The 26748-nt window shown below is 38.4% G+C and overlaps 2 protein-coding genes across 3 annotated transcripts; one reads left to right on the top strand and one right to left on the bottom strand.

Annotated features, from left to right (window-relative positions):
* Positions 1–1884: 1884 nt before the first annotated feature.
* Positions 1885–12810, top strand: avil (advillin). Its single transcript, XM_039797292.1, has 20 exons — positions 1885–1983; positions 2207–2328; positions 2504–2578; positions 2758–2954; positions 3040–3148; positions 3235–3345; positions 5073–5278; positions 5352–5430; positions 5747–5845; positions 6031–6184; positions 6326–6426; positions 7293–7430; positions 7754–7912; positions 7999–8178; positions 9494–9651; positions 9764–9908; positions 10657–10845; positions 10936–11004; positions 11761–11871; positions 12389–12810. Exons 2-20 carry the CDS (start codon positions 2269–2271, stop codon positions 12500–12502), a joined length of 2454 nt encoding a protein of 817 aa, XP_039653226.1. The 5' UTR covers positions 1885–1983; positions 2207–2268; the 3' UTR covers positions 12503–12810.
* An 878-nt stretch (positions 12811–13688) lies between these two features.
* si:ch1073-456m8.1 (leucine-rich repeat flightless-interacting protein 1) lies at positions 13689–23291 on the bottom strand. Of its 2 annotated transcripts, none has more exons than XM_039797291.1 (6): positions 23054–23291; positions 22623–22697; positions 18963–18998; positions 18552–18713; positions 17851–17934; positions 13689–16493 (listed from the first exon to the last, which is right to left on the bottom strand). In XM_039797291.1, the coding sequence occupies exons 1-6, from the start codon at positions 23150–23152 to the stop codon at positions 15999–16001; spliced, it is 951 nt and encodes a 316-aa protein (XP_039653225.1). In that variant the 5' UTR covers positions 23153–23291; the 3' UTR covers positions 13689–15998. The 2 variants fall into 2 exon arrangements, with proteins under 2 accessions (XP_039653225.1, XP_039653224.1); XM_039797290.1 differs by having other exon boundaries at positions 18963–19001; positions 23054–23290.
* Between the last annotated feature and the right edge of the window lie 3457 nt (positions 23292–26748).

Genomic DNA, 26748 nt, shown 5'->3' with positions numbered 1-26748 from the left:
AGGGGACAGGCAGCTAGCAGATAGTGAGGAGATGTTTGCTGTATGTGACGAAAAATGTTGTAGCCTAAAAAACGCGTCACATCACTTAGAGCACCTTTAAAATAGAGCAACAAATACGAATGCCCTCACTTCCATTGAGCTCAGGTGACAACTTTTTAAAATCTAAGCTTTTTTTGTCATCCCACCAAAACAACAGTTGTGCACGGTTGTAACTCTTTTGTAAATCCGCCAATGGACTCTCAGGGCATCACATCTTCATGCGCACAAATTACACCACTAATGATGGTGCTGTGTAATGCTGCTACAACTAAAGGTCTATTGTATTGGGCATTATTTACAATATGGTCACCTATTCATGGCACCATCATTGCGTCAGGCTTGTTTGTATAAGGATTTGCTTATTTGAATATGTGTTTTTTTACGCATTTCATTTTCAAGTGTGTATATGCAGGCATACAGGTCGCTACAACAACCTGGATAGAAAAAAACAGGATAAGATTATTATTAAATGCCATGGTTAAAAGGTGGTTGTGTTAGTATGTGATAAACCAGTATGTGCAAGTGTGTGTAGGTGTTCATGTGCTGTGTATGAAAATGTTTCTGGGTAGTGACTATGTGCTAAATGATAACAGAACAAACTGTGTTTTTAACTGACAGATGATTAGATATTACATAATTTACAGAGAATAGTAAAAATAGATTTCTAATGTTTAGCAAATCACTCAGTGGTCAGTCTCTATTTTAGTTTTAAAAGAGTATACCACAGATTTAGCATTGTGCTTCTATAACATTGTCGGACTCATGAAAAAAAACTCAAAAAAAAAAAGTAAAACAGCAGAACCAGAGATATCGTGCTTTTTTCAAAGTATTCCTCTTCTTTGTTAAAACCCGGCGCCTACATTCCCCACAGTGCAACTTGGCCACCGACAGTTCAACCTAAGATGAGGAATGAGCTACAGAGGTCTGATAAGTTCACTTCTTTCTAAGTCCACACCCTGAGTTTGTTTTATTTTTTCAAACGTATAGTCTTCAGGCCCAACGGCTGCGGACTCAAGTGACATCACTTGAGGCAATTTCTTTTATCAGATTTCACGCAGCTCTAAATTTCTAAAAATGTTCTCACATATGCAGTAGTACTCCCAAAAACCTGTAAACAGATGTTTGGTGTCTGAAGTTCTCCTTAAAAAGACAATTTATGTAATTCTATATTTATTCTTTATTTTATTAGAAATATCCTAATGTAAGCACTCTGCAGATGTGCTCACTGTTGTTTTGTCTCCTACGTGTCCCCAAACAATCCCATCTCCAAGCTGTGCAAGCAGCACAACTAGGCCTGACCTCATCTGCCTCAGTGTGTACGTGTTAGTGTGTGTGAATATGTAAAAGTTCACATTATCATTATCATATTCATAGCATGGACACTGGATATATAAGATACATAATACTACTAAAAAAAATGCTATTACTACTCCTGTCACTACTGCTAATACTACTACTACTACTACTACTACTACTACTATAATATAAACTAATAATCATTGTAATATTTATGGTTATCACTAATTATAACGTTTCATGTTATAATATACCATTCTTGTGAAGCTCATTAACACTAAATTATCATTTATAGAAAGTCTTTCTACCCACAGCTGTGCATATATCCATATATGGTGCGAATGTGGAGGTACAGGGCCGAGTAGGATGTGAAATGAATGGATATATGGCGGTGATCCGTGTTACTGTGTGTGCTTGTGCATTTGAATATGAGTCAATCCTTTTTTTCAGCACATTTGCCTACATGATTTTGTGTCTTCCTCAGTGATTGGGCAGAACAATGCGAGAGGTTCAGAAGCATGCAAACACAGGCAAATATTGTAGGGGCAGTGAGGGGAAGAGGACTGAAGACCTTTAGTTATCGGATAGAAGATCAGCTGTTGGCACCTCATACAAGCTTGCAGCGTAGTCTTCAAACAAGAATACCAGGTATGTTCTGTTGGATAATATATAAATTATGAGATCTGATCAAATATCATTGCTGTAGGTTTGCTCTAAATCTCTTCTGCATTTTATCAAGAGAAAAGAGACTAAACAGCAAAACCTTTTAAAATAATGTCAACATTTGTGTTGTTGTTGTAAATTTGTGCTGTAGGGAAATGTATTTAATGTAATAACAAATTTGTGATTTCACAATGATCCCCTCTTTCAGAAAAAGAAAACAAAGCAACAAAAGTGTACAAGTGCCACTGAAGCTGAGTGCATCCGAGCAACATGGAGTACACGTTTAGAGCAGTAACTAAAAACCCTGGGATTATAATCTGGAGAATTGAGGTAATTTGATTTTACAGTAGATGCTGCAATAATGACTGTGGACTGAAGTTTTCCCAAATCAGTTTGGTTTCATGATAAAAGAAGAAAAAAAGTCTGCTAACCCAGGAGGGGGGGTGGGGGATTGAGGAATACGGGTTATTATTACACCTGAAATGTTTTTCTCTCTTTGCAACAGAAAATGGAGCTGGTACAAATCCCTGAGAATTCTTATGGAAACTTTTATGAGGGTGACTGCTACGTACTTCTTTATGTAAGTCTGAGAAGGTGACTAATTGGGGTTTTGGCTGCTTGTTTGTTTAGTAAAGCCTACAGTTGTATTTGTAGACTTTGTAATAATGAAGCAGTGACAAGATGCTTTTGTCTTTTAGTATGTCAGATAGGATCCTGGTTTATACACCACCCCGCACATTCTTTCTCCACTCCAAACAGACTCAGAAGGTGAGCAGCTCTCTGCGTTATGATATCCACTACTGGATCGGCTCGCAGTCCACTCAGGATGAACAGGGTGCAGCTGCTGTTTACACCATACAGCTTGATGAGTTTTTGGGTTCCACTCCGGTCCAGCACCGCGAAGTTCAGGGCCACGAGTCTGATGCCTTTAGAGGCTACTTCAAACAAGGAGTAATGTGAGTGAAAATGTCTTTTACATAAGGCCATCATTTTATAGGCAGTGAAATAAACCATGAACAAATAATCATTTGCCTTGTTTAGCTATAAGAAAGGTGGAGTTGCATCAGGCATGAGGCACACTGAAACCAACACCTATGACATTAAGAGACTGCTTCATGTCAAAGGGAAGAAAAGAGTGATTGCAAAAGAGGTGGGCCATGCTTCACAGTGGTTGTTAATCTTAATGGCACAGAGGATGTCATGAAGAAAGAGTGATTGATGTTCAATTTGTTCCAGGTGGAGATGAGCTGGAAGAGCTTCAACCTTGGAGACGTGTTTTTGTTGGACATTGGCAAGACCATTGTTCAGTGGAATGGACCGAAGTGTAACAAACAGGAAAAGCTTAAAGTAAGATTTTTGTGTGGATGTCTGTCTAAATTGTTGGTTGCGGAATTCATAGGGAAACACATAAACATACATGAGCAGAAAACTAGGAAAAACATTTACTCCACAATTTTTCACTCTTAACTAGTTTTCTTTTTCAATAATACAGGATATTAAAAATAAAATCAGTTCATCCATTTGCAACTATATTTCCCAGTGTACAATAATGACATAACAATAACTATATCTTGTTCACTATTTATATTTTCTGATATAAAGATGTTTTATGATCATGTGAATTGAAAAGTGACATATTTACCATGCTCTATCAGGTCGAATGTTCTATTTGCAGCATTTTATCTGGATGTACATGATATACATTTGAGTTGCAGACTCTGGAACAAGTCTGCTTTCCATGTTGCCTGCTCCAGATCTAAATATCATCATTAAACCTTTATGGAAAGCTGTGGGAGCGTGCAGACGGAGCTCATGTCCTACTTCCCGCAAAATAGGCCGGAGGCTCTGAATGATTCATTATCCTACCACACACAGTTCAAAACTATGTAACAGTAATGCAGTGATGACCGAAACTTTCAGGTCGTTGATATTCACATTCTAGGTGTTTACATCACTTTTTCTACCCCGCATTTAAGTTAGTTCAGATTTAGCCATTAGTAGGATACATGTCCTATCATAATAATGGGATTTCTAAGAAACCAACATTGAAAGTCCACAATGAATAGTAGATACAATTAGTATTTGGTCAACTTAGATATAATTTATACATTCACGCTTATTAAAAAATGACCTATTAAATAAATGGGTTATGGGTATTGCACTAAACTTTAAAGGGACAGTTAACCCCCAAATCCTTACCTGCAGTGTTATTTATCAATCTAGATTGTTTTAGTGTGAGTTGTCCAGTGTTGGAGATATTGGCCGTAGAGATGTCTGCCTTCTCTTTAATATAATGGAACTAGGTGGCACTCGGCTTGTGGTGCTCAAAGCACACACAAAAAATACATTTGAAAAACTCAACAGCAATGTCTCTTTTTTATAAATCATGACCCGGTAACTCAAGATAATCCACAGAGAGGCATGTGGTCCGACATTGCTAGCTTGTGGAGATTAGTTTATAGCTATACTGCTAGCGATACTGCTAGCTTACCTGAGCTAACGTTACAACTGAGATAAGCAGTGAGCCATTAATGTTTACATCTCACTCACGCTGTCAAGAGCATGAGCCTCTTGTCCATGAGTAGCCTACACTTCCTGCTGCGCAGTGATACAGTTGATGGGTGTAGTTTGGTAGAAAGAAAATAGTTATGATTTCTGGAGAAAAAAAAAATTGTTGAGTTTTTCAAAAGTATTTTTTTGGCGCTTTGAGCACCACAAACCGAATGTCATCTAGTTCCACCATATTGGTGAGATGGCAGACATCTTGATAAATAGCACTATAGGTAAAAGAAAAATAAATAGATTTTGGGGTGAAATGTCCCTAGATGCTGCTAATAAATCTTACTTAATGAGTAAAGACTGCACATATATGTTTGTTTAAAGTTTATTAGGGTACACTGATCAGCAATGAGATTGTCAGTACATTTATGACATCTCACTTTTAAAATAGACTTTAAATTTAGTTTTACATTTGTTTAATATCTGGCAGTGAATTCAGTGTGCACACTCCAAGTTTAAAATCTGAGATTTCTGGAGTGTGTAGTTTGTCTGTGTCTTGTGCTTCTGCTTCTCAGGGCATGGAGTTGGCCAAAGACATCCGAGACCGAGAGAGAGGAGGTCGGGCAGAGGTCCGAGTGATCGAGGGTGACGCAGAGAGCAACTCTCCTCAGAACATGGAGATCCTGAATGGTGTTCTTGGAGAAAGAAGCTCGGCGCTGACGGACGGACCTCCAGATGAAACTGCTGACCAGGAACAGAAGGCACAACTCACACTTTACCAGTGAGCTGCTCACTCGTCCATGGCATGTCCAGTTAAAGTGTTGTTTGCTTCTTCTAATTTGCCTTTTTTTCAGTGTGACGGATGCTGATGGTCAGATGAAGGTCACAGAAGTCGCTACCAGACCACTAGTTCAGGATCTCCTCAACCACGAAGTGAGTTGGTGCAATATTGACCACTAAAGGATGCATATGCCACATCAAGATGGGTGCTAATGCCACTTTAAAACTTGGTACGATTGTCCATCTAGTGTGACATTTGATTTCACCATTCCTGTACTGCTAAAGGCTTTAAACTCTTGATACTGCTGTTGGGACTCATACAACTTGAACAAATAGTTTATTTACTGATGGTAAGAAATGATTTAGTCATATATATATATATATATATATATATATATATATATATATATATATATATATATATATATATATATATATATATATATATATAATGTTATTATCTGTTTAGGACTGCTACTTCCTGGATCAGGGAGGGGCGAAGATCTTTGTATGGAAGGGGAAGAAAGCAAACAAAGCTGAGAGACAGGCTGCTATGGCCAGAGCTTTGGTGAGTGACTCTACATCAGACCTTTACATGTATCCACAGCTTGTGTTTGATTGCTTTTGCATGCCATATTTACTCTCAGTTGCCGGTGTATTAGGTACACCCAGCTAAAACGCAGTGTAATACAACAGTCCTGCAATAAATGTATGACTGTATTTGCTATGTTTTTGTCTGATTGGCTGTTACAGGAGTTCATCAAATCGAAAAACTACCCGATCACTACAAATGTGGAGACGGTGAATGACGGTGCAGAGTCAGCTCTCTTCAAGCAGCTGTTCCAGAGGTGGACTGTTAAGAACCAGACTCAAGGTCTGGGCAAAGTGCATACAAGAGGGAAAGTGGGTAGGTGTGTTCTTAAATTTACAAAAACACAACAAGCACAGACTAATATTACATATATTGGTTCTGATTTAAAATAAAAAAAAAAAAAATAAAAAAATATAAACTCAATTGGTTTTGTTTAGTGACCATATTTTGCTTTAGCTCATATCACACAGGAAAAGTTTGATGCCTCTCGGATGCACGTGATGCCAGAGGTTGCTGCACAGGAGCGAATGGTGGACAATGGCTCAGGTCAAGTGGAGGTATCTTTGACTATTTCATCTAAATGTGCTTTGAGGAGGATCAGTCTATCATCTAACAGGTCCAAAAACCAATGACTGAATATGTGCAGCTTCAGCAGTAGCCTATATTAAAATCAATGCTAACACAGTGTGCTAATATACCAATATCAACTTGCTAGCATGTTAAAGTTAAGAATGTTACACTACTATGTTAAATGTGATTATGCATGTTAGCATGTTAATATACTGTATGTCAAACATCCAGTAGTATAATGTTGTCAACATGCTAACTGTTACCATTGGCATTTAGTTTAAAGTGCAGCTAAGCATAGAAACAGAGATGACAAACAGAGCTGCATTACCAACCGGGCAAAGTGGGCCCAGACCCTCGGGGGCCCCCAAAGGCCACAGGTTGTCTGTGTGGCAATTGCTTTGTAGTATTTTGATTAATTAAAACTTCGTTTGGCAATATGTACCATTGAAGATGCCTTTTTCACAGCAGACATTTAAAAATATAAAGAGAAATAAATAAAAGAACAAATAAATGTGGAAATATAAAGAGAAATCAATAAAATAATAAATATATGTGGAAATATACAAGCAGTTTCATCTATTTTTACACGTATTTGTTCATTTAGTTCTGTATGTATTTATTTGTTTTAAAATATTTACTTATTTATTTAATTATTTATTTGCATATAAATTACTTTATATTTTGTTTCTGTGGGCATATATTTTATTTGTATTATTTGTATATGTATATTTATTTTATCTGAAATGTATATCTTTTTATATAATGCAATTTATTTATTTGCTTGGCCCTTCAAGGAATAGCAAAAGCAATAGGGAAAAGAATGAGGAATTCAGTACCTTTGTGATGTGCCCAGGTGTGGAGAATTGAGAATCTGGAGCTTGTCCCCGTGGACCCTCAATGGTATGGATACTTCTATGGGGGAGACTGCTACCTGATTCTCTACACTTACTTGGTTAACAACAAGAAGTGTTACCTGCTCTATATATGGCAGGTGAGGATGTGCCCATTTTTTTACATTATAATAGTAATTCACAATCATAATTCAATTTTATTTATAGTATCAAATCATAACAATAGTTATCTTAAGACACTTAACAGATAGAATAGGTCTAGACCACACTCTATAATTTACAAAGACCCAACAATTCCAACAATCCCCACAAGAACGAGCATGTGGTGCATAGTATACACTGAAATATTACGTTTCTTACAAAGTTGCTTACAAGAAAGTCTATCCTTCACTGTCCCTTCTTTTGAATTTTATGATTATCACTGTATTATATGATGGAGCTACTTTACCACTTATTATTTCAGGGGCGTCATGCATCACAGGATGAATTGGCAGCCTCAGCATTTCAGGCTGTGAACCTGGATCAGAAGTATGGTGATGAGCCAGTCCAAGTGAGAACAACAATGGGCAAAGAACCAAGACACTTTATGGCGATGTTCAAGGGTAAAATGGTCATCTTTGAGGTACGACTGCATTTATAATTATTAATTTGGAAAAAATTGTGTTTGTATACAGTTTGTATAACAGTACAGTCTCTTTTTTCTGTTAGGGGGGCACATCTAGAAAAGGGTCCTCTGACCCAGACCCACCGATAAGGTTGTTCCAGATCCATGGTTCTGACCCATCCAACACAAAAGCCATTGAGGTTCCTGCCCTGGCTACCTCTTTGAACTCCAATGATGTGTTTTTACTAAAGAGCCAATCAGGAATGTATCTTTGGTGTGGAAAGGTAAGAAAGGTGGTGTTAAAATCAAATCAAGAAACTGATAATTCAATGAACATGGTTGACAATTCCAAACAACACAATATGATACTTTTCGTAGCATTTTTTGTGGTTTCTTGTATTTTATGTACTTTTGTATGCATTTGTGTGTCTGCGGTTACATAAAGGTAAAATATATGTAAAGATATAGGGCTAAAATGTATAGAAAACCACATCCAGAAACATTTATACATTTATATTTACATGTTTTGGATTAAGCCCCTTACTGTAGTTTCAATGAAGTGAAATCTCAATGCTACATAGTACAATGGTACTTTAGTCGACAGTGTGCTTCCAACATTGTGGCAACAGTTTGGAGAAGGCCCTTGAGCACAAAGCCAGGTCAGGAACTGGAACGTGAGCCAGACATCAGCGCTCGACCTCACTAACGCTCTTGTGGCTGAATGGGAGTAAATATTGGAAAGTCCTCCCCGGAATACTGACTGACTGTTATAGCAGCATGTTATTACTAGTGCTGTCAGTTAAAGGTGTTATTAACGGCATTAACGCAAACCCATTTTAACAGCGTACATTTTTTTATCCCAAGATTAATGTTCTTTTTGGCCTAGCAAACTTTGTAGTTTTTTTCACATGCTGTTGCAACAACTAGTAACGTTAGAAAACTACAACACCACACCGGATCTAGCTAGACTGGAAACAAAACAACAAGCACGCTGCACACACTTGTTTGGGCGTGCGAGCCGGCCAAAGAGTAGTAGGCTAACGTTACGTTTTGAGTAGGTGGCGAGCGCGAGACGCTGAAATGGATGCCAATGAGATTCTGAATGAAAAGTTTACTTTTAAAAAGTTGCCAAATGGTTCCATTTACATAAGACCAAAGTGATCTGTGTGTTTTGTCGTTGTGAACTAAGCTATCATCACAGCACCTCCAATCTGAAATACCACTTGATGGCCAAGCTGTGGCCAAGCACACAGCTGATGCGAATTCTCCGCCCCCTCGGCAAAACCAGGCGACAAAAGCACAAAGCAAGCCGATCCACTTTTCCATGTTGATAAGAGCATTAAAATGAGAAAAAATAATGGGACAAAAAGAAATCAAGGGACATTTAAAATAGATACAATGTGCGATTAATTGCGAGTTAACTATGACATTAATGCGATTAATCACGCTTAAATATTTTAATCATTTGACAGCACTAGTTATTACCAATGGTTTTAAATGAGATGTTCTACAATCACATATGGATTGTAATGTTTGGGTGTCCACGTACCTTTGGCCATTTAGTGTACTATACCAAAGTAACTGACTTTTTGTTACCAGGGATCAAGTGGAGACGAGAGAGCCATGGCAAAGGAGGTGAGCTCTGTGATTGGCCAGAAGTCACAGAAAGGTTCTGAGGAGATTGTGGCAGAGGGTCTGGAGCCCATTGAATTCTGGGAGTTGCTTGGAGGGAAAGCTCCCTATGCTAGTGACAAGAGGTGATGATGACACATACAATACTATTATCTGCAAACGAGCTTCATGAGAGTTGAAGCAAAGGTAACACACTTGTTTTCCACTATTTTGCATGTTGCATGGTGTTGATTACAGATTACAGCAGACAGTTTCAGATCACCAGCCGCGCCTGTTTGAATGCTCCAATAAGACGGGCCGTTTCATTGTGACCGAGGTGACTCAGTTCACGCAGGATGACCTCAACGAGGATGATGTCATGCTGCTGGACACATGGGACCAGGTATGAGGTGACGCTGTTTGTAACGAAGAAAACTGACCTTTTTAATGAAAACTATAAATTTCAAAGTTGAATGCAATCACGTCTAGCCTGGCTCTGCCCTCCTACATACTTCCGCTCAATTTTCATTTCCCTTCAGTACGCCGTCTGGGTTCGCGGTATATTCTTGGGTTTTCTCCGGCCAAATATTTGGCGGTCCAATCAGCGAACAGAGGAAGTGGCTGAGAATGATGATGTTAGGACGTGCGCAAGAAAGATGCAAGCGAAGCCATTCGGTCCGTTGTGGCAACGCTGCCGAATATCCAGAGGTTAAAGAACAATATTTGCTGAGTTGTGTTGGTGGCCATGATGTTGTGGCCCTCCTCCCCACGGGGTCTGGGAAAAGTTAGATTTTCCAGCTCACTCCGTTAGTGGTGAAGGAGTTGGCTAAGGCTAATGCTAGCGATGCTAATGCTAAATATAAGCCGATAGTTGTCGGTCTCCCCTCTTGTTGCACATGCGCATGACATAGGTCACGACCAAACATTAGCAATTGATTATGGCAGATCCAGAGTGGCTCTGGGCAGATCCAATAGTTTCAAACTTCAACAGAGTACCCGCCTTCAAGGAAGTTAACACTTGTCAATGGAGAGTGCCAGACTCTCTGTACAAAATGAAATGTATGAGAGTCTGGTAGTACCAGGCTAAATCACGTCCCGAACATGCCTGAATTTTTGTGGCGCCTTTTTTTTTTTTTTATCATTGGTCTCAGGTGTTTCTCTGGATTGGTAAAGACGCCAATGAGGTAGAGCGCAAAGAAGCAGTGGCCACCAGCCAAGAGTACCTGCGCACCCACCCGGGCGCCAGAGACCCAGACACCCCCATCGTCTTGATCAAGCAGGGATTTGAGCCGCCCACCTTCACTGGGTGGTTTACAGCCTGGGACCCCTCCAAATGGAGTGTGAGTGTTTGGGAACTGAAATAGCGCATCGACATGTACACTGATGAGTACAAAAAAAAACATACACTGACAAACATTTATTTCTTTTAGGGAGGAAAGAGCTACGAGGAGTTGAAGAAGGAGTTGGGAGATGAAGCAACACCTGTTAATGTTCCAGTTGTATGTAAAGCCGTATTCATTTCTTCTAGATTTTTAGCAACATAAATAGTTATTTGTATAATACAATGGTTACCAAAATGTTACCCATTATTTCTCATGCATGTTACATTTAGGATAACGTTTCTGTGTTAAAGAACTTATTATTAGATTTCACACAGATATACAGAGGGACATTCAGGAAGGGTTACTGTAGGGCTGCAAAGGTTTACTCTTACCTCGAGCGTGACCAGGTTAGCAATTCTTACTATGGAGTAGTAGGGACATTCTAATTGTCTTCTCTCTACTATGTTGTGGGTCTTTTGTCTTCTTGTTTTTATTTACCCAAATTTTGTCTTGCTATTGTTTGGCCCCACTGTTTAGCTCTCTGTTGTTGTATTGACCTCGAGATATCCTGCTTTTACCCTGCTTTGTCTGTCAAAGCACTTTGTAAACTCTGTTATTAAAGGTGCTATATAAATAAAGCTATTATTATTATTATTATTATTATTATTAGTAGTAGTAGTAGTAGTAGTAGTAGTAGGAGTAGTACTAGTAGTAGTAGTAATTACATGGAAGAATTGAAGAAGAGTTTTTAACATATCAATTTTTGGCTAGTCAACCTTGAATAAGCGTTATGACAAAACGTCGGAGACGGGTCAAAAACTTGAACTTACAAAGTACTCTATCTACCCGATTCAATGCCACAACAGGAAGGGATATATTAATGATGATACAAAGATTAATAATCTTAACCTGAACCTTAATGTGACTTTCTAGGAGCAGAACTGTGTCGAAAGTCAGAAAAGCTTTCAGTCTTTTCCACCTGACAAATTGGTCAACAAACTCGCCAACGAGCTGCCTGAAGGTGTTGACCCAACCCAGAAAGAGGTAGATGAAATTACCCCGAGTGGAAATAATCAACTTGGCGACACTTTTTTTATATTCTAGGGGGAAAAAAAGTTATTTCCTTTTCTTGGGTTTAAAGCTCAATTTAAACCCAAGAAAATATTAGCTTATTCTTCCTTTATTATATCTCCATATATGTCAAATTGTAAGCTGTCTGTAGACACATTTTACATTTTTACCTGCTGTCTCTTTGTTTGTATAATTAGTACGAAATCAAATATTGTTTTCTAAGAAACTTCCTAGGAAATAATTAGGAAATTATTGACCCATAAAACAAGTTAGTGTCATTATGTTCCATGTTTGATTGTTATTATTATTCAAAAGCTACTCATTAATTAGCAGTTAGTCCCTGATTTGTTCCCTGTTCAATCATTATTGAACCACTCAACATTTTGTGGACTTTACTGTGAGGTGTAACCATGATGCTTTGCTGCCAAATAGTATCAGTAATGCATTGTTAGTCATTTGTTTTCACTAACATTTGGGAACTGCTTTTCAGAAACACCTGTCTGACTCTGACTTCAACACAATATTTGGGATCACTAAAGACAACTTTGCCAGCATGCCGCAGTGGAAACAACTAAAAATGAAGAAAGAAAAGGGGATGTTTTAATCAGATTATTGTCTATATATTTGAAAAAAGCTATTACTGTTAAAGACTTTGTGTCAGCTCCCCCTCCCCTACAATTACTGACTTTCCACTTTAGCTCAATCTGATTTTGGAGTAAATTCTAATAATGTGTCTTTTCATCCCGATTTTATTGTTATTCATACATTTGTTCCAAATCACTATGATACAGGCCTTGAATACTTGATTCTTGTTTTCACCTGTTCTGTTGTTATACAACCGACACGATTTCATTCATTGTTTGTGATATTATTTGAACTCTCAGTAGGAAACAATATAAACTTTAATGCTTACTATGCTGTGTATGTCTTTGTGGCATGGCTAACCTCTACTGAAATAACACCTCTTAGCCATATAACGAGACATCATATTAAGCCTGTGAGGAAGAACTTCTGTCTTGGAGAAAAGGCTTCATATGAGAAAAGACCAATTACTGTAGACATAACTATGTAGACATAAGTCTTTTTTTTTTAGAAAGAACATGTGTATAATTTATCAAACGTATTACAGTAACAAACACTTATGTAACTTTTATAAAGTGTAAAGAAGCTCTGATTTCCCCTTTAAATAGAAGTCTACTTTGCCATCTGTTGGACAAATAATGTTACAACACATCAGGCCAAAAGAAAATGAAATACTTCAGACAAAAAAATGAAACACTTTAAACCAGTTTAAAAGTTAATTTTAACCCATAATATTCTAATGAGCCTGCATGTGACATAGAAAAGGGGAGCCAAATCTGAAAGGCTTGCTGAATCCCATGTTTTCTGATGTAGGTAGCCTACAAAAAACTGGCTGTCTTGTCTTATTTCAGTTTGTGGCACTCCAGATATCCAAATGTACACAAAAACCGAAAAAGAGAGTTTTTCATAATATGTCCCCTTTAAGTTTACATAAAGCACGCTATGGCATTTATCCGTAGGAAATTAGACCCTGACATCTGCCAAAGTTTTGTCACCATTGGTTTCATTGGATGGTTACAGAGTGTTTAGTTTTAAAGCTGCCGGTGATGGTGATTTCTTTATCATCCATCCATCCATCCATCCATCCATCTTCGTCCGCTTATCCAGGGTCAGGTCACGGGGCAGCAGCTCCAGCAAGGGCACCCAAACTTCAAATGTGTCATGAATATTTTAAATATACGTAGGTCAAAATAAATGACTTATAAGCATTAGCATTATTCACTCTTTTTATTTTGATATGTCTGGAAGTCTGGTTACAAGTATAAATGTATGTAATTTACTATTACATCTGACCATTTAATACAAAGCCCAGGACAAGAAAAAAATATATAGACCCATAAAACATTAAAATTACAGTAAGAACATATTGTTTGCATTGTTGAGGAAAATTAAACACAAACCAATTTGATTACTTGATAAATTGTCAAAGTCACTGCTGTGTGCTCAAAATGCTTACGGCACCAGTGAAGTTTAAAATGACGAGGAACATTTGAAGTCAGAGTAACATTACTTTACTGGTTCATTACAACAAACCAAATCCTTTGACCTGAAAGGAAATCAATAAGAACCTAAAATGAACTGATAACAGCATAAACAACGAATGACTGAATGCGGATGTAGAAATGGCGGACTAGCGTTGGTTGCAAATGACCTTTGCTCAAGAACTGACCACTGTGGCACCACACAGCACTGCAGTAACAGAAACCTTCTTTTAGCTCATTTTGTGGAGAAGAAAAAAAAATAAGGACTCTGTGTGATAAAAGTTAATACAAAAGACAAATGAGTCAATACAAACATTAACACACGGCCTAAACGCATAAAATAAGCAGCTAAAATGTAGCACTGCAAACATTCTACCTTAGTTTGAAATTTCCACAAATGTGTTAATATTGTTCCGCTTTTGTTTTTTGTGCAACAGAATCAGATATCAAATTGTGATTTTCATTTAGTGTCATATATGTTCCATTAAAAACTGAAGTTATTTAGTAACTTCACTAAAGTTCCACCTTTAAGACCAGGAAATGACAGAACGATACATTATTTGCAAACAAAACTAAAATCCCTTCAAAACACCAATCATCGCAGTAAATACCTTAGATCAAAGTATTATGTCATATAGGTGTGCAAAAGTACTAATAAATGACACTGATCAATTCAGGTGCAGTTTGGAAATCAATGTACATTCTTAGGTGCTCATGCAAACTATCATAAATGAGGTGAAAAGGTCTGTTCTAGCATCAAGCATGAAAGAAATGTAACATCGTAAAAAACAATGTAAAAAAACAAAAACAAAAGAATTGCGATTAAATACAAAATGTTTACAGCAATCAGAGACATCCAAAGAGACTCATTTCAGCAAGTTTCACTGGAAATGTGCAAACATACAGCATTACCATGCAGGCAGAGAACACAGCTTGCAGCAGGACAGCTGATTACTTCTCGCTGACGTGTTTGGTCATTAAGGGAATGTGGTTTCTGATAGAATCTGGACAAATTTATGCCACAATACAAGAACTTTAGAAAGTGCAAATGCAGCCAAAATCAATTCCCCTAAATTTAACATAAAAACAGGAAAAAGGGATGTATATGAAAAGATAAAAAAATAAATCTTCTTTTAAAGATCAGCAAGGCAGCAAATAGATGGCATTTTCCCTTCATTGAAAAATCTGTATCTTAGAAACTTTTAAAACAACTGCTTTGGATTACGTGTACCCGCTCTTAGCTTCCAAAGAGCTATGTCACACGTCTTAAACTTTCTGTACGGTGAGCTCTACAACTGAGGACAGCCACGTCAAATATGCACTTTAAATGCAGTTAACAACTATGATCGACTGCCGCTCTAAATTCCCAACCTTCTACTGTGCCTGGAGCCAAAACATCAACAGTCCCTGTCCATATACTTGCAGAGCTCACGGTGTTTCCTGGCAGCTGCTAGTATACAGATAAACCTTATTAAAAGAGGTAAATGGTCAACGCAGCACAGACTATTTTCCATGTCTATCGACATGTTACAAAAAGAAGTTAAGACCGATATTAAAAAGAAATTAATGGCAAATAATATTAAGTAGTCATCAGTGGAATTCCAGCTAGTCAACAACCTGGATCCTGAGTTTCTTTGTTCTGAATTTAAAACTGAAACTTACAACTCTGCTACAGTGTTATACAAATAGGGCTGCAATTAACCATTATTTTCATTATCAATCAAGCTGCAGATTAATTGATTAATCATTTAGTTATAAAATGTCAAAAACTAGTGAAAAATTATTACTACAATTTCCCAGTGTCTTCAAATTCCCACCAGCAGTCCAAATCCCAAAGATGATTCTTGATTGATTGTCAAAATAGTTGCAGATCAATTTTCTTTCAATCCACTACTCATTGGAGCACTAATTACAACTCTGAATGTTTTCTAAGAAGACAAATATCAGATGTGGGTACACTGCAAATCAAAGTGCTCTTGAATTACCACCAAATAATCAATAATCATTGACCATTTTGCCAGTAGAAGATAAAACCGATTAAGACACAAGACAAGAATCAGGGTTTTTGGGGTTTTGGGTGTCCCCGTCATTGACCGGGCAGTTGTTAGTAGAGTCTCTCTCTGAATCATCAGGCAGCTCACAAGTGTTTGCGTCACCCGGAAACAGCCGGTCCTGCTCTGGAGTCTCAGCAGACGCATCCTCGTAGGCACTGATGCTGTCCGAGTCGGTCCTGTCGGAACAAGGATGTTGTCCGTCATCGACGCCGTTTTCACAAGGCCTCTGCAGGACCCCGTCTACAGAAAACGGGTTGCCCACTGCAAGAGAGGGCATGTGGCCCAGGGGCTTATTAGCCAACTTTCGCAGCTTCAGAGCTTCACTCTGTCCCTCTTCCTCCGACGCTCTACCTCTGCTTTCATTGCTGTGAGGTTCAAACAAGTCTTTCGTCAATTCACTTTCATTGCGTCCTTGTCTCGTTTCCTCGTCAACACTTCCATCCGCGTTCGCTGGAGCAGAAGGAGTGTTATTCCTCTCCTGCCAAGAGAAATTTAATTGTCCGTAAGTAAATTATGTGCCCTTTCAGTTGTAGTTGCATTTTCTATTTTGTTATTACTTTATTTAAATTTGCTTGTCAATTCAATGCCATCCTGACCAATATGGAATCAAAGAAAAGCTATAAAGGTTTTTATAAGCAACTGAATACATGATTGTGAAATGTAATCGCTACTGAATACTTAATGTTGAATAACAAACATCAGTGAATTTATACATTTGTTTAATTCCCTTCATCGGAACTTCCAGAAGGTCAGATCATTTTTAGATTTAACTTCAAGTGACCAGTTAAATTTGAGCAACCTGAATGCAGTTCTATCTATCTATCTATCTTTCTATCTATCTATCTATCTATCTATCAAGGTTATAAATGCAGTGGTATTAAAATTTTAAGTATTCATTTTTTGAACATCAAAATTTCGTTTCCTGCATTCTGATCAATTTAAATGCATTTATGGTGTAAACATCTTTATTTATGTGAAGTTAAAACCAAATTCAGGAGACAGGTGACATTTCAAAATATACAAAAATAATGGAATATAACAGCAGTAAGGGGGCTTTCACATCAGGGACCTGGGCCCGGATCAGAGTTCACTCGACCCCAAAGTCCAGTTTGTTTGATTAGCGTGAACACTGCGTACCCCGGCGCTGTTGGTCCATCTGTGCCCAGGTCCACTTGAAAAGGTGGTCTCGAGTAGGCTACAGTTCATGCGTACTCCATTATGGTTTGCGTCAGGTGTGAAAAACAACTATACCAAAACACCGAAGTGGACTGCTATTTAACGCGACTACAAGGACTTTTTAACCGGTTATGAAACTGCCTCAATTTAATACTGATGCCTGTATATCAGACGGCCGACAGACCCAGATCCAGCTTCGCTGCCACCTGCGACCTGCAGTCGGAGCTCCGGCGGGAGGCTGAGAGCTCCGTGCCCATCAGCAGCGGCTCCTCCTCCGGCCAGGAGCAGAGCTTCACCTCGCTGCGCCACCGGTCCCCGCGGCAGCAGGGTCACCGGGAGAGTCCGGTACACCCGGACTGGACCGCGTGTGTAAAATATAGCGGCTGTGGGTGAGAGGGAAGTTGACTGCTGGAACTCAAAAGATGGTTTGGCGCTGTCGACTTACCTTTGACGCTGGCTTTTTGGGGGGAGCCAAAAATTCCTTTATGCAGGAAAAACCCTGTGTATGACTTTTTTTCCCCGCAGTGAACGGACACCATAATGAAATGAGTTGAGTAAGACAAACTGTAATGTAACGGGTTCCATAAGACTTTAGATCCATACATTAATTCAAAAACCCTGTGCCTCTCTAATGTCTGTACTGTTAATTGTCACATTACCTCTTTCAATCTCTCCACCTCTTGCATCAGAGAGCAGACCATGCTCTCCAGTTTCCTCTTGGCCTCTCTCTCTTGTTCCAACTCCTACAAATGCAGAAGAAAAAAAAAAAACACGTGTTAGTGTCACACTTTATTACAACAAGGAACAAAAACAAACTTCTCATTAGAGAGGAAAGACATCTATATATTGCTGGAGTAAATTATACAATTATTTAATAATTGTATAATAATATTTATATATTTATATATATATTTATAATATATTTTTTTTTTATAATATTTTTTAAGTAATCGCCATTTCTTTATTTAATGTTAATTAATTGCTAACTTTAGCTAAGGTGCTAAAAGGTATGACTGTAATTGTCAATTTTATGTTAATTTTAGAAAAACATACAATGTTTAATGATAAAAAGAGGCATGGTTTACTTCATAAGCTGTCTACTTGTGTAATTACATCATCTGGGTCAGATAACAGTGACATAACCAAAAGATGTATCCTGGGAGTCATTCAAAACTTAGTTTTAAAAGTAAATGCATAAATAAAATACATTTTTAAATTTGACCGAAAGAGACAATTATATTTTTAATCGCAATTATTTCTGAGACAATTAATTGTACAGCTAAATTTGGATTTGTTACAGCTCTATGCACAACGAGAGACACAAAACTAGGTTTTCAGTGTGGGTGAGGCCTCGACATACCAATCTAGCGTGTCCAGCCTCCCTCTGGGCCTCAGCCAGCACCTCCTCCACGCCCTCCAGAGTGTCCTGCAGGAAGTCCACCTGGAACAACAGAGTCTCTCGCTCAACCTCCAGCCCACGCAGCTCCTGCACCACCTCGTCATAGTTGGCCTGCAGCTCCAGCTTCACCACAAACACAGTGACAAATCAGTGTGGGCAACTTAAGAGGAGAGCATGCCAGTCAGTGGGTGGACAAGTGTTTAGTAAGCTCTCAGAGGCATTAGTGGGAGGCCTCCTCTGGAAGCACACCAACCACTCCATATGTAAAGGAATATGCATCACTGCAGTGATCTAGTAGACCTGAGAGAACGGTGAACAAGTCTTTAAATAGTGATAATCGTCTTAATTATAATAACAGTAAGAAATACTCACCATTTCTGGGAGTCCCATTAAGATGTCCTGGTCAGACTGCTGAAAAGAACAAGCAAACAACAAGCATGTTCTAAAAAGCCATATAGGATTTTTTTTCCCCCTTTGCTCCTCTCGTCTGCACACAAAATAACTACAACATGACTTGTACACAAATTACAAGCAAATTATAGCATTAAAAAAAAAAAGGACCAAAAAAGGTAATTTAATTATTGTAAGCTTCATAAAGTACCATGTGTTGCAGGACTGTGGTATTGGCTTGTGTAAGAGTCGTGACCATAGGCGGTGCCAGGGAGAGGCTTGGGGGTGCTGTAGCTACCCCTAGGATTCCCATAGCACCCCCAAGAAATTGCTGTGGTTTATTTATTAAAAAATATTTTCGTTAATGTGTTAATACTATAATTAAAAAATGAATAAATACATTAAAGTGCTCATATTATGCTTTTTGGCTTTTCCCCTTTCCTTTATTGTGTTATAGATCTTTGTGCACATTATAAGTATACAAAGTGAAAAAGCCCAAAGGGACTTACCATCTTCCAGCCAAAACACTGTTTCACAAACTGCTCCAAACGTGTGTCACTTTGTAACACGTTATAATGCTCGCCTAGCTGCTAGCATGGCACTCCCTCAGAGTAGCTAGCAGTACTTACTGCGCATGTGCGATTCTCAACAAAGATGGAACAGAAGTGAGATGCCTCACTCTGTAGCTAACACAGAGAGCTCAACACACAGGGTGAAAAGAGGAGCTGCAGCAATGTGTAGTACAACAAATATATGGTGTTTTCTGAAAATTAAACCACATAAAGCTATTCTGGTACAACCTCTAAATACAATTATGAACCTGAAAATGAGCATAATATGAGCACTTTAATAAAACAAATTATCGATTATTTTTAGAATAAAAACATGAAGCAAAAAAGGTGATACTATTTGGCCAATGGGTGCAGCACACATTCAACTTTTGACCTTACTTCCACAGTAACGTATTCACACAGAAGAAGAAGAGAGCAATATTTGGAACTGTTAGGATTAGCGAAGTGAATGTAACATTAGCAATGGATCGTTTTTTTACTACCTAAACGTCAACGTGTGTAGACTTATCAAAAAAACCTGTAAATGAGACAGAGAGATATGGTGAATCTGTCACCAACACCGACCGCGGCAGTGATTGCTGCTCGGGATGCCTAACGTTACCCTGCTGTCAATGAGCGAGGCCACAGTGGGTGAGGAGTCATCTATTGGCGCTTTTCCATTACATGGTACCTGCTCGACTCGCCTCTACTCGCCTTTTTTGGTTTTCCATTACGAAAAAAAGTACCTGGTACCTGCTAACAGATACTTTTTTTAGTACCACCTCAGTCGAGGTTCCAAGCGAGCTGAGGCGAGCCGTAAAGGTGACATGAAAACCTGCAGGCTGCTGACTGGTCGGAAAGAATCGTCACTGATCACTGCATTGCTAGCGAGAGACGGCATTTTTAAATAGTTTAGCCAGCGGTGTTTTTTGCTGCCGGAGGCTCCACGCAGAGCTTTTATCTCTTTAATAAAAAGGTTTTATAGCATGTTGTGCATGTGTGATGTGTGATGTGTGTGGGGAGCTGGTGAGCCAGGGAGAAGTGAGAGAGTGACGGCGATTATCTCCGCGAGCAGTGGCGCGACTCTAGAGTCATATATACGTGAGAGAAACAAAGTGTCTTCCCTGTTCTTTCTGACCACGGTGGGAAATCTGGAGCAGTAAACGTTAACTATCTCTTTGATATCATGTTGTTTACGGAGACGGAGAACCAGGAAATGAGTCGGGGAAAAGCCATTAAAGCAACGCTACTAAGCCACGCCCACGGCAGTCGCTATGACGATCAGCCACGCTGAGGCGGTACTAAAATCTGCAATGGAAAACGGACGCACAGCGCGTCGAGGCGAGTAGAGTCGAGGCGAGTCGAGCAGGTACCATGTAATGGAAAAGCGCCATAATAGGGTCCTATGCAAGAACTTCACTCTTATCTCTGTCTCATAGTAGAACATTACAGTGAAAATGTGTTTTACAGAACTGTGAATAAATGGATCACCGAATCTAAAGTTATACAGCGCACAGGACATTGGTTTATTTACCTGTCTTTTGATGCAACAATAGCCCTGAAAATGTGTTCAAAACAGGTTCAGCCGTTCGCCCTCAGTGGCTTATTTAGATATATTAAGTCACTACAGATATGAAAAACGTTACATCATTGTTACCATGTGTGCAAGTATGAATACTGTGTGAGGATGCATGCGTGTATGTTTTTGTGTGTGTTTGTGTAGTTGGCTGTGTGGTGTACTTGGCCTGCTGAATTACTCTTCTGCAAATATAAGCTACTGTATGAAAGCTGCAGTAATGATTGTGTGAACCCGGCTTGTTGGCTGGTATTTGAAATATGTTCGGTGGGCTAATCAGAGTTCTATGGTGCTGTTGCCTCGGCAACTTTAGTGGATGAAAAACAATCTCTCTTTCCCTCTCATTCGCTCGCTTAGTAAACCGCTGCGGAGGTTGGTACGCACATCTGTAGGCTACGTGTGTCATGGCAAACTCTAAATTTCAGAGCACCCTCACTGAAACCCTTTTTTTTTTTTTAAGATTATTAGACCTCTGCGTTGAGGCATAAACCTCCAAGTAATAATTAATATGTATAATAACAAAAAAAATTTGCAGTGGCAATTATATTTCAATGATACACAAGGATAAGAAATCAATTTTCAAGCTTTTGATCCAATGCCCCGACAGGAACACACTGTCCCAACAAGTAAATAAACATTTAAAAAGAGTCTTGATTTGAATATATCAGAACTTAGCTCCAGTTTGTGTCTGTTTTAAGTACTAATACAAAAATCTAAAAACACTCACCAAAAAGTACTGTAAGTTATCAAAAGTAAAACATACTGATATTTTATTATATTATATTTGCCATTAGATTGTCAATAGCATTAATATGCAAGCAGCATTTTACTATTGGAGCCATGAGCTAGTTTAGTCCAGTGGTTCCTGACCTAGGGGTCACTCCAAAGAGCCACAAGATAAATCTGAGAGGCCATAAAATGCTTAATGAAGTAGAAGAAAAAAAAAAACAACAATGTTCTGATACACACACTTTTTTTTTTTTTAACTTTTCCCTAATCTTTGCTTTTGTGTGGAAATTTTTTTTTTTTTTTATCTCTTTGGCCTCAAACAGTTATTCAAACAAAACTATCTGATATAAAACCACCTTTTGATGGAACAAGCCATAGACATCTAAACCGTAACAATGGACCACAACTAGACACTGCTTTTTTGTAAAGGGGACATAAGTCAAAAAGATTGGGAACCACTGGTTAAATATGTAACTATGCATTGTATTTTATACGTTTACCATAAGTTTCTTTATGTAAAATCTGAATCTGACTGTTAGCTGTCAGTTGAATATAGTGGACTAAAAAGTACATTATATCACTCTGAAATGTAACGTTAGCTAGTGGAATAGAACTAGTATAAAGTATTAATGGAAATACTCAAACACAAGTAACACAACTGTAAGCACAGCTAGTGCTTGAGTAAATATAGTTAGCTAGCTAGGTACTTTAATAATACATTGTACAGATGTTTAGATTTTTCTGTCCACTCCTGGCTCCTGTTCATGTTATCTGGCTCAGTCCTACCTGACTGTCACTCCTCTTCTTCAGGGTGCCTGCTCGGCTGTCGCTTCGTGTCAGACGCCTAGATGAGCTCTCGGTCTGGAAAAAGGAGGCACAACCACACCTTGGGTAGGTCAAACAGCCAAGCATCGCATACAGTAAGAAAGACAACAAGCTGACATTAGCTAGCTAATAATGAGGAAGTGAACCGACTCCAACGTTACAGGCCTGATACCAAACGAGTTCAGCCGTTGGTCAGTCTTAAACTGTTACCAAAAAGGCCAAAATTCACACTGACTAACGCTAGCTAGCTAGCTACATCACTAACGTTAAATGTTTAAAAAAAAAAGAGAATCCGATACCACACGGTAACGTTAGCAGTTAACACAAAATGTACGTTAATGCTAGCTAGCTCTAAACAAACTTTTTTTTTTTTCTTTTCTTTCGCTGTTCACCTCTTTTATTATGCAGCGGAGCGACTCATCCTCGCTAAGTCCCCGAGATAACGTCCGTTTCCGTGGCGAACCACTGCTGTCCAGCGTGACTGAATGCATTTTGTATGTTTTATAGTAGCTAGCTACGTTTTCGTTTATGTAAGATACACCTCCGAGCTCTCTTGGTGAAGAGGTGTTTTTCCTACGCAGCAGCAGCAAAGAAGTACTGCCGACGCCCAGGCTGTGAACTACGGAGAGCCTACGGGACCAAACTGTCTTTAACACCGCCCTCGGAGCATGCCACGGAGAAGTCAAAGATCAGCCTCTCGCAGGAGAAACGAGTCCGTTTTTAAGCTGTGGGCATTTAAAAAATAAATTGTTTGTTTTAAAGTTCAAATAAGCACCATGGCGCATGTCAAGTCCTGAAACTCATCGATGACAACAAAGCTTATCAAGTATGTTCAGGTGAGCTTCATGGTTTGTGTGTATTATGTGAAAACATTAAGTAGCTAGGCTAGATAAGGGAAATTTAGGGGAAGAGTACAATAAAAGCTACTCACCACACTTAATTACAATATACAATTACATTAAAATCTTCGTCTGTGCCAATCCCCATGTAAAATTAGTATCACCACAAAAACAAGTTGGACAGCAAAGTAGCCTACTGCTCAACCCACAAAATAATCATTATTTTATTTTTGCCAGGCTGAATATAAGATATAACTTTATTCATCCCAAGGGGAATTGTTTTGCAGCAGTACAGGAGGAAAGAGAGTGCAGATATAAAACCAACATATATCACTAAGGTGGAAATGTCTATAAAATATGCACAAGATTTATAGAGTTTACCTATTTGATGTGATGAGCATGAGACCTCTGGGGCTTGTATTTCATGCAGTTTCAGCATCATATCGTTTCCAAGAAGAGTTGAGACAAGCAGACAAAATATACAATACAGACTATGTGATACTGTCAGTGTGGGACAATTTTTTAACTTCTAAACATTCATTAATTAAGCAACATTTGAAAGCACCTATAATTCCATTGTCAACATCTACAACGCAAAACATACTTTGAACTTTCTTAAACATGATATAATAATTGCACACAATGTAGGCCTATATTATCTATACCACATCCACGCTGACCACTGGCTCATAGACCTTTTATCACAGCAAATATTTTGACTTGTCATAGGCTCTGTTCTTTTTGAGGTAAGTCATGAAACCAATGCAGCTAAATGGAATCAAGCCATCATTAATTATTATTTACAGCTGTTCTTGACTGTGATTGAGTTTATTCATATGAAGGAGCGTAGGTGCACAGCTTTACTTGTTCCATAGCATCATCATCACCACACTCTTGAGTTTCTTAATAATCATGGGGGACAAAAGCACCAGAAGGTTGGATTTACGGTCAAAAAGTCCAGCAGCTCCTGAAGCCTTGATCTCAGACTTAAAAATCAGGCTTCTTTCCTCAAGAGTTGTTTTTGTGCTGATGAGACTGTGGTGAGTATTTGGTCCCATATTCATACATATCTAAAGGCACATGTAAACAACAGATCACTTTTTTCATTTCTTCAGCAGACATACACTAATTGATGCTAACCACTACTGTACAATGCAAATCAGGACTAAATTGACAACATTTCTTTTCATAAAGTCATACATTTAATACATAAACAAAAGCATCTATTTTCATGGTGTGGACCAGGTGTTCTTGGATGTGATGTGCTGGATGACACCAGTGAAGCCCGAAGCTTGTCTGTATTACCAACACCTGGATTTTCCGCCTGCAGCTCTCTTACCAGCGTCACTTTTTGTTGACTCAATGTATGTAGCAATGTGTATCTCAAAACTGTACTTTAGTACAGTACTAGAGTAAACTTAACTAACTTTCCCTCACTGCTGAAAGGGTAATGTGAGCTTCAGTACTACACTAGGTTTAGGTTTGGTGTGCAACATGGAGGTTGTTGTTACCCTAAGCTGTTGTGTTGGTCAGTGAATGTTGCGTTGTGAAATTTAATATGAATGATTCACATTCCATCTGCACTGATAAACATAAAAACCTACAAATGCACCAAGCAGGGTCATGCAGCTGCTGTTTCTGCCCAAATAAAAAAAAATGTCTTATCCCTTAAGGACTCACTAGTTTATGGTTTTGATTTATTTAACTTAGATGAGGCTGGTAAACCTTGTCACTTAAACTATATTAGATTCTTGAAGACATTTCAGGTTGGCAGGGAATTGATGTTTAATTGTTGCTTAATAACACTGCTTCCTGTGGTTGAGAGATTCATACTGTTAGAATCATTTCATTATCAAATGATAGACAGGACCACTGAAGATATATTAAAGTTCCTTTTACTCGAGAACCCAACGAGGAGGCCTTCTCCACACTACAGAATAGTACAATGACCTAACGAAAAGCTCTCTACAGCTGCTTTTTATAATAAATGTAATAAATCGTGATACACAGTAGATATCGTTAATTGTTATCTTGTCAGAGTCAACGACGTCTCCCCTATCTGGTCTGGGAGGGCATGTATGCCCTCAGGAACACACCGTGCTTTAGACAAGGACAAGCAATGGCTCCAGTCATCTTGTTTAGAGTATTCAGTATAATATTATTCTATGCAAACAGTTTAATAATAACAAGAGAGAAAGTATGTAAATCAAAAGGTCTGTAACACATACCATTAAAGTGGTATGAAGCTGCCAATTTAAGACTTTTTTACACACAAGAGAAAGAAATATGGGAAATGTGAGCAAACCGCAGAAAAAGTGTTTACCATATATTCATGTCTAGGAAGCTCCACCCAGCATTACTTTTATGTGCACTAATGCTTGATCCTCACTAACTTCTAGTCTTATCAGTATTTGAACAATAAAGATTTAATACTGCTATATTCCCAAACTAAATAAGCTAATGACTAGAGTGCCATGTTTTACAATGAAGTACCACAATCTGACCGCAACAAGCAATACAAGAGGCAGCACACATGAAAACTAATAACTGAAACATGATGTTCCGCACTGCAATTGTGTTTCTCTCCAGCAGAGGACACTAGTGGGTCAGTGATGGTTTGCTTCGAGCAGGCGAATCATTGCTCTGTGAAGTACAATTTTATATAAAGAAATCAGTTCCAGAAATATCACAACTTTTATTAATGAATACAGAATCTCCCCATGGCATTTTGATCAGATCCTATGCCATTTGCACATGCTGTTGGTTTATAGATAACATGCGACACACAGAAGACTTCAAATTCTACAATCCATCCAATCTATAAGAAAACAATACAAAAAATCATAATTCAACTAATACCAGCTAATAACAACTACACTGATTAGTACAAATGAAATTTAACGAGGCTTACATTATAAAGTCTACATACTATAATAATAGTATAGTATAAGAGTATGCAGACCTGCTGCATGACTTCAGTCGATGTATTAATAAAGGCTTATACAAATCCATATTTTATTATTAGCATAGGATGCAGGCTGATTTGAAATGAAAAGTCCAGTTATTACTTAACTGGTTTACACAGATATACTTTGACGCTCAGTTTAGAAAGCTCTGCATCGGACCAGCTCGTGCAATTTCTAAATAATCTGCTTCTAACCATCTGGTAGGTCTACATGAAGATTCCTTAATAGTGAGTTTTTTTTTTTTTTAATGCACCGTAAATATTTAGATGTGTGTGATTTCCG

Source organism: Perca fluviatilis, chromosome 4 (assembly GCF_010015445.1).
Source record: "Perca fluviatilis chromosome 4, GENO_Pfluv_1.0, whole genome shotgun sequence".
In the NCBI taxonomy this organism is placed as follows: Eukaryota; Metazoa; Chordata; class Actinopteri; order Perciformes; family Percidae; genus Perca; species Perca fluviatilis.
This window is presented reverse-complemented; position numbering and strand designations above follow the sequence as displayed.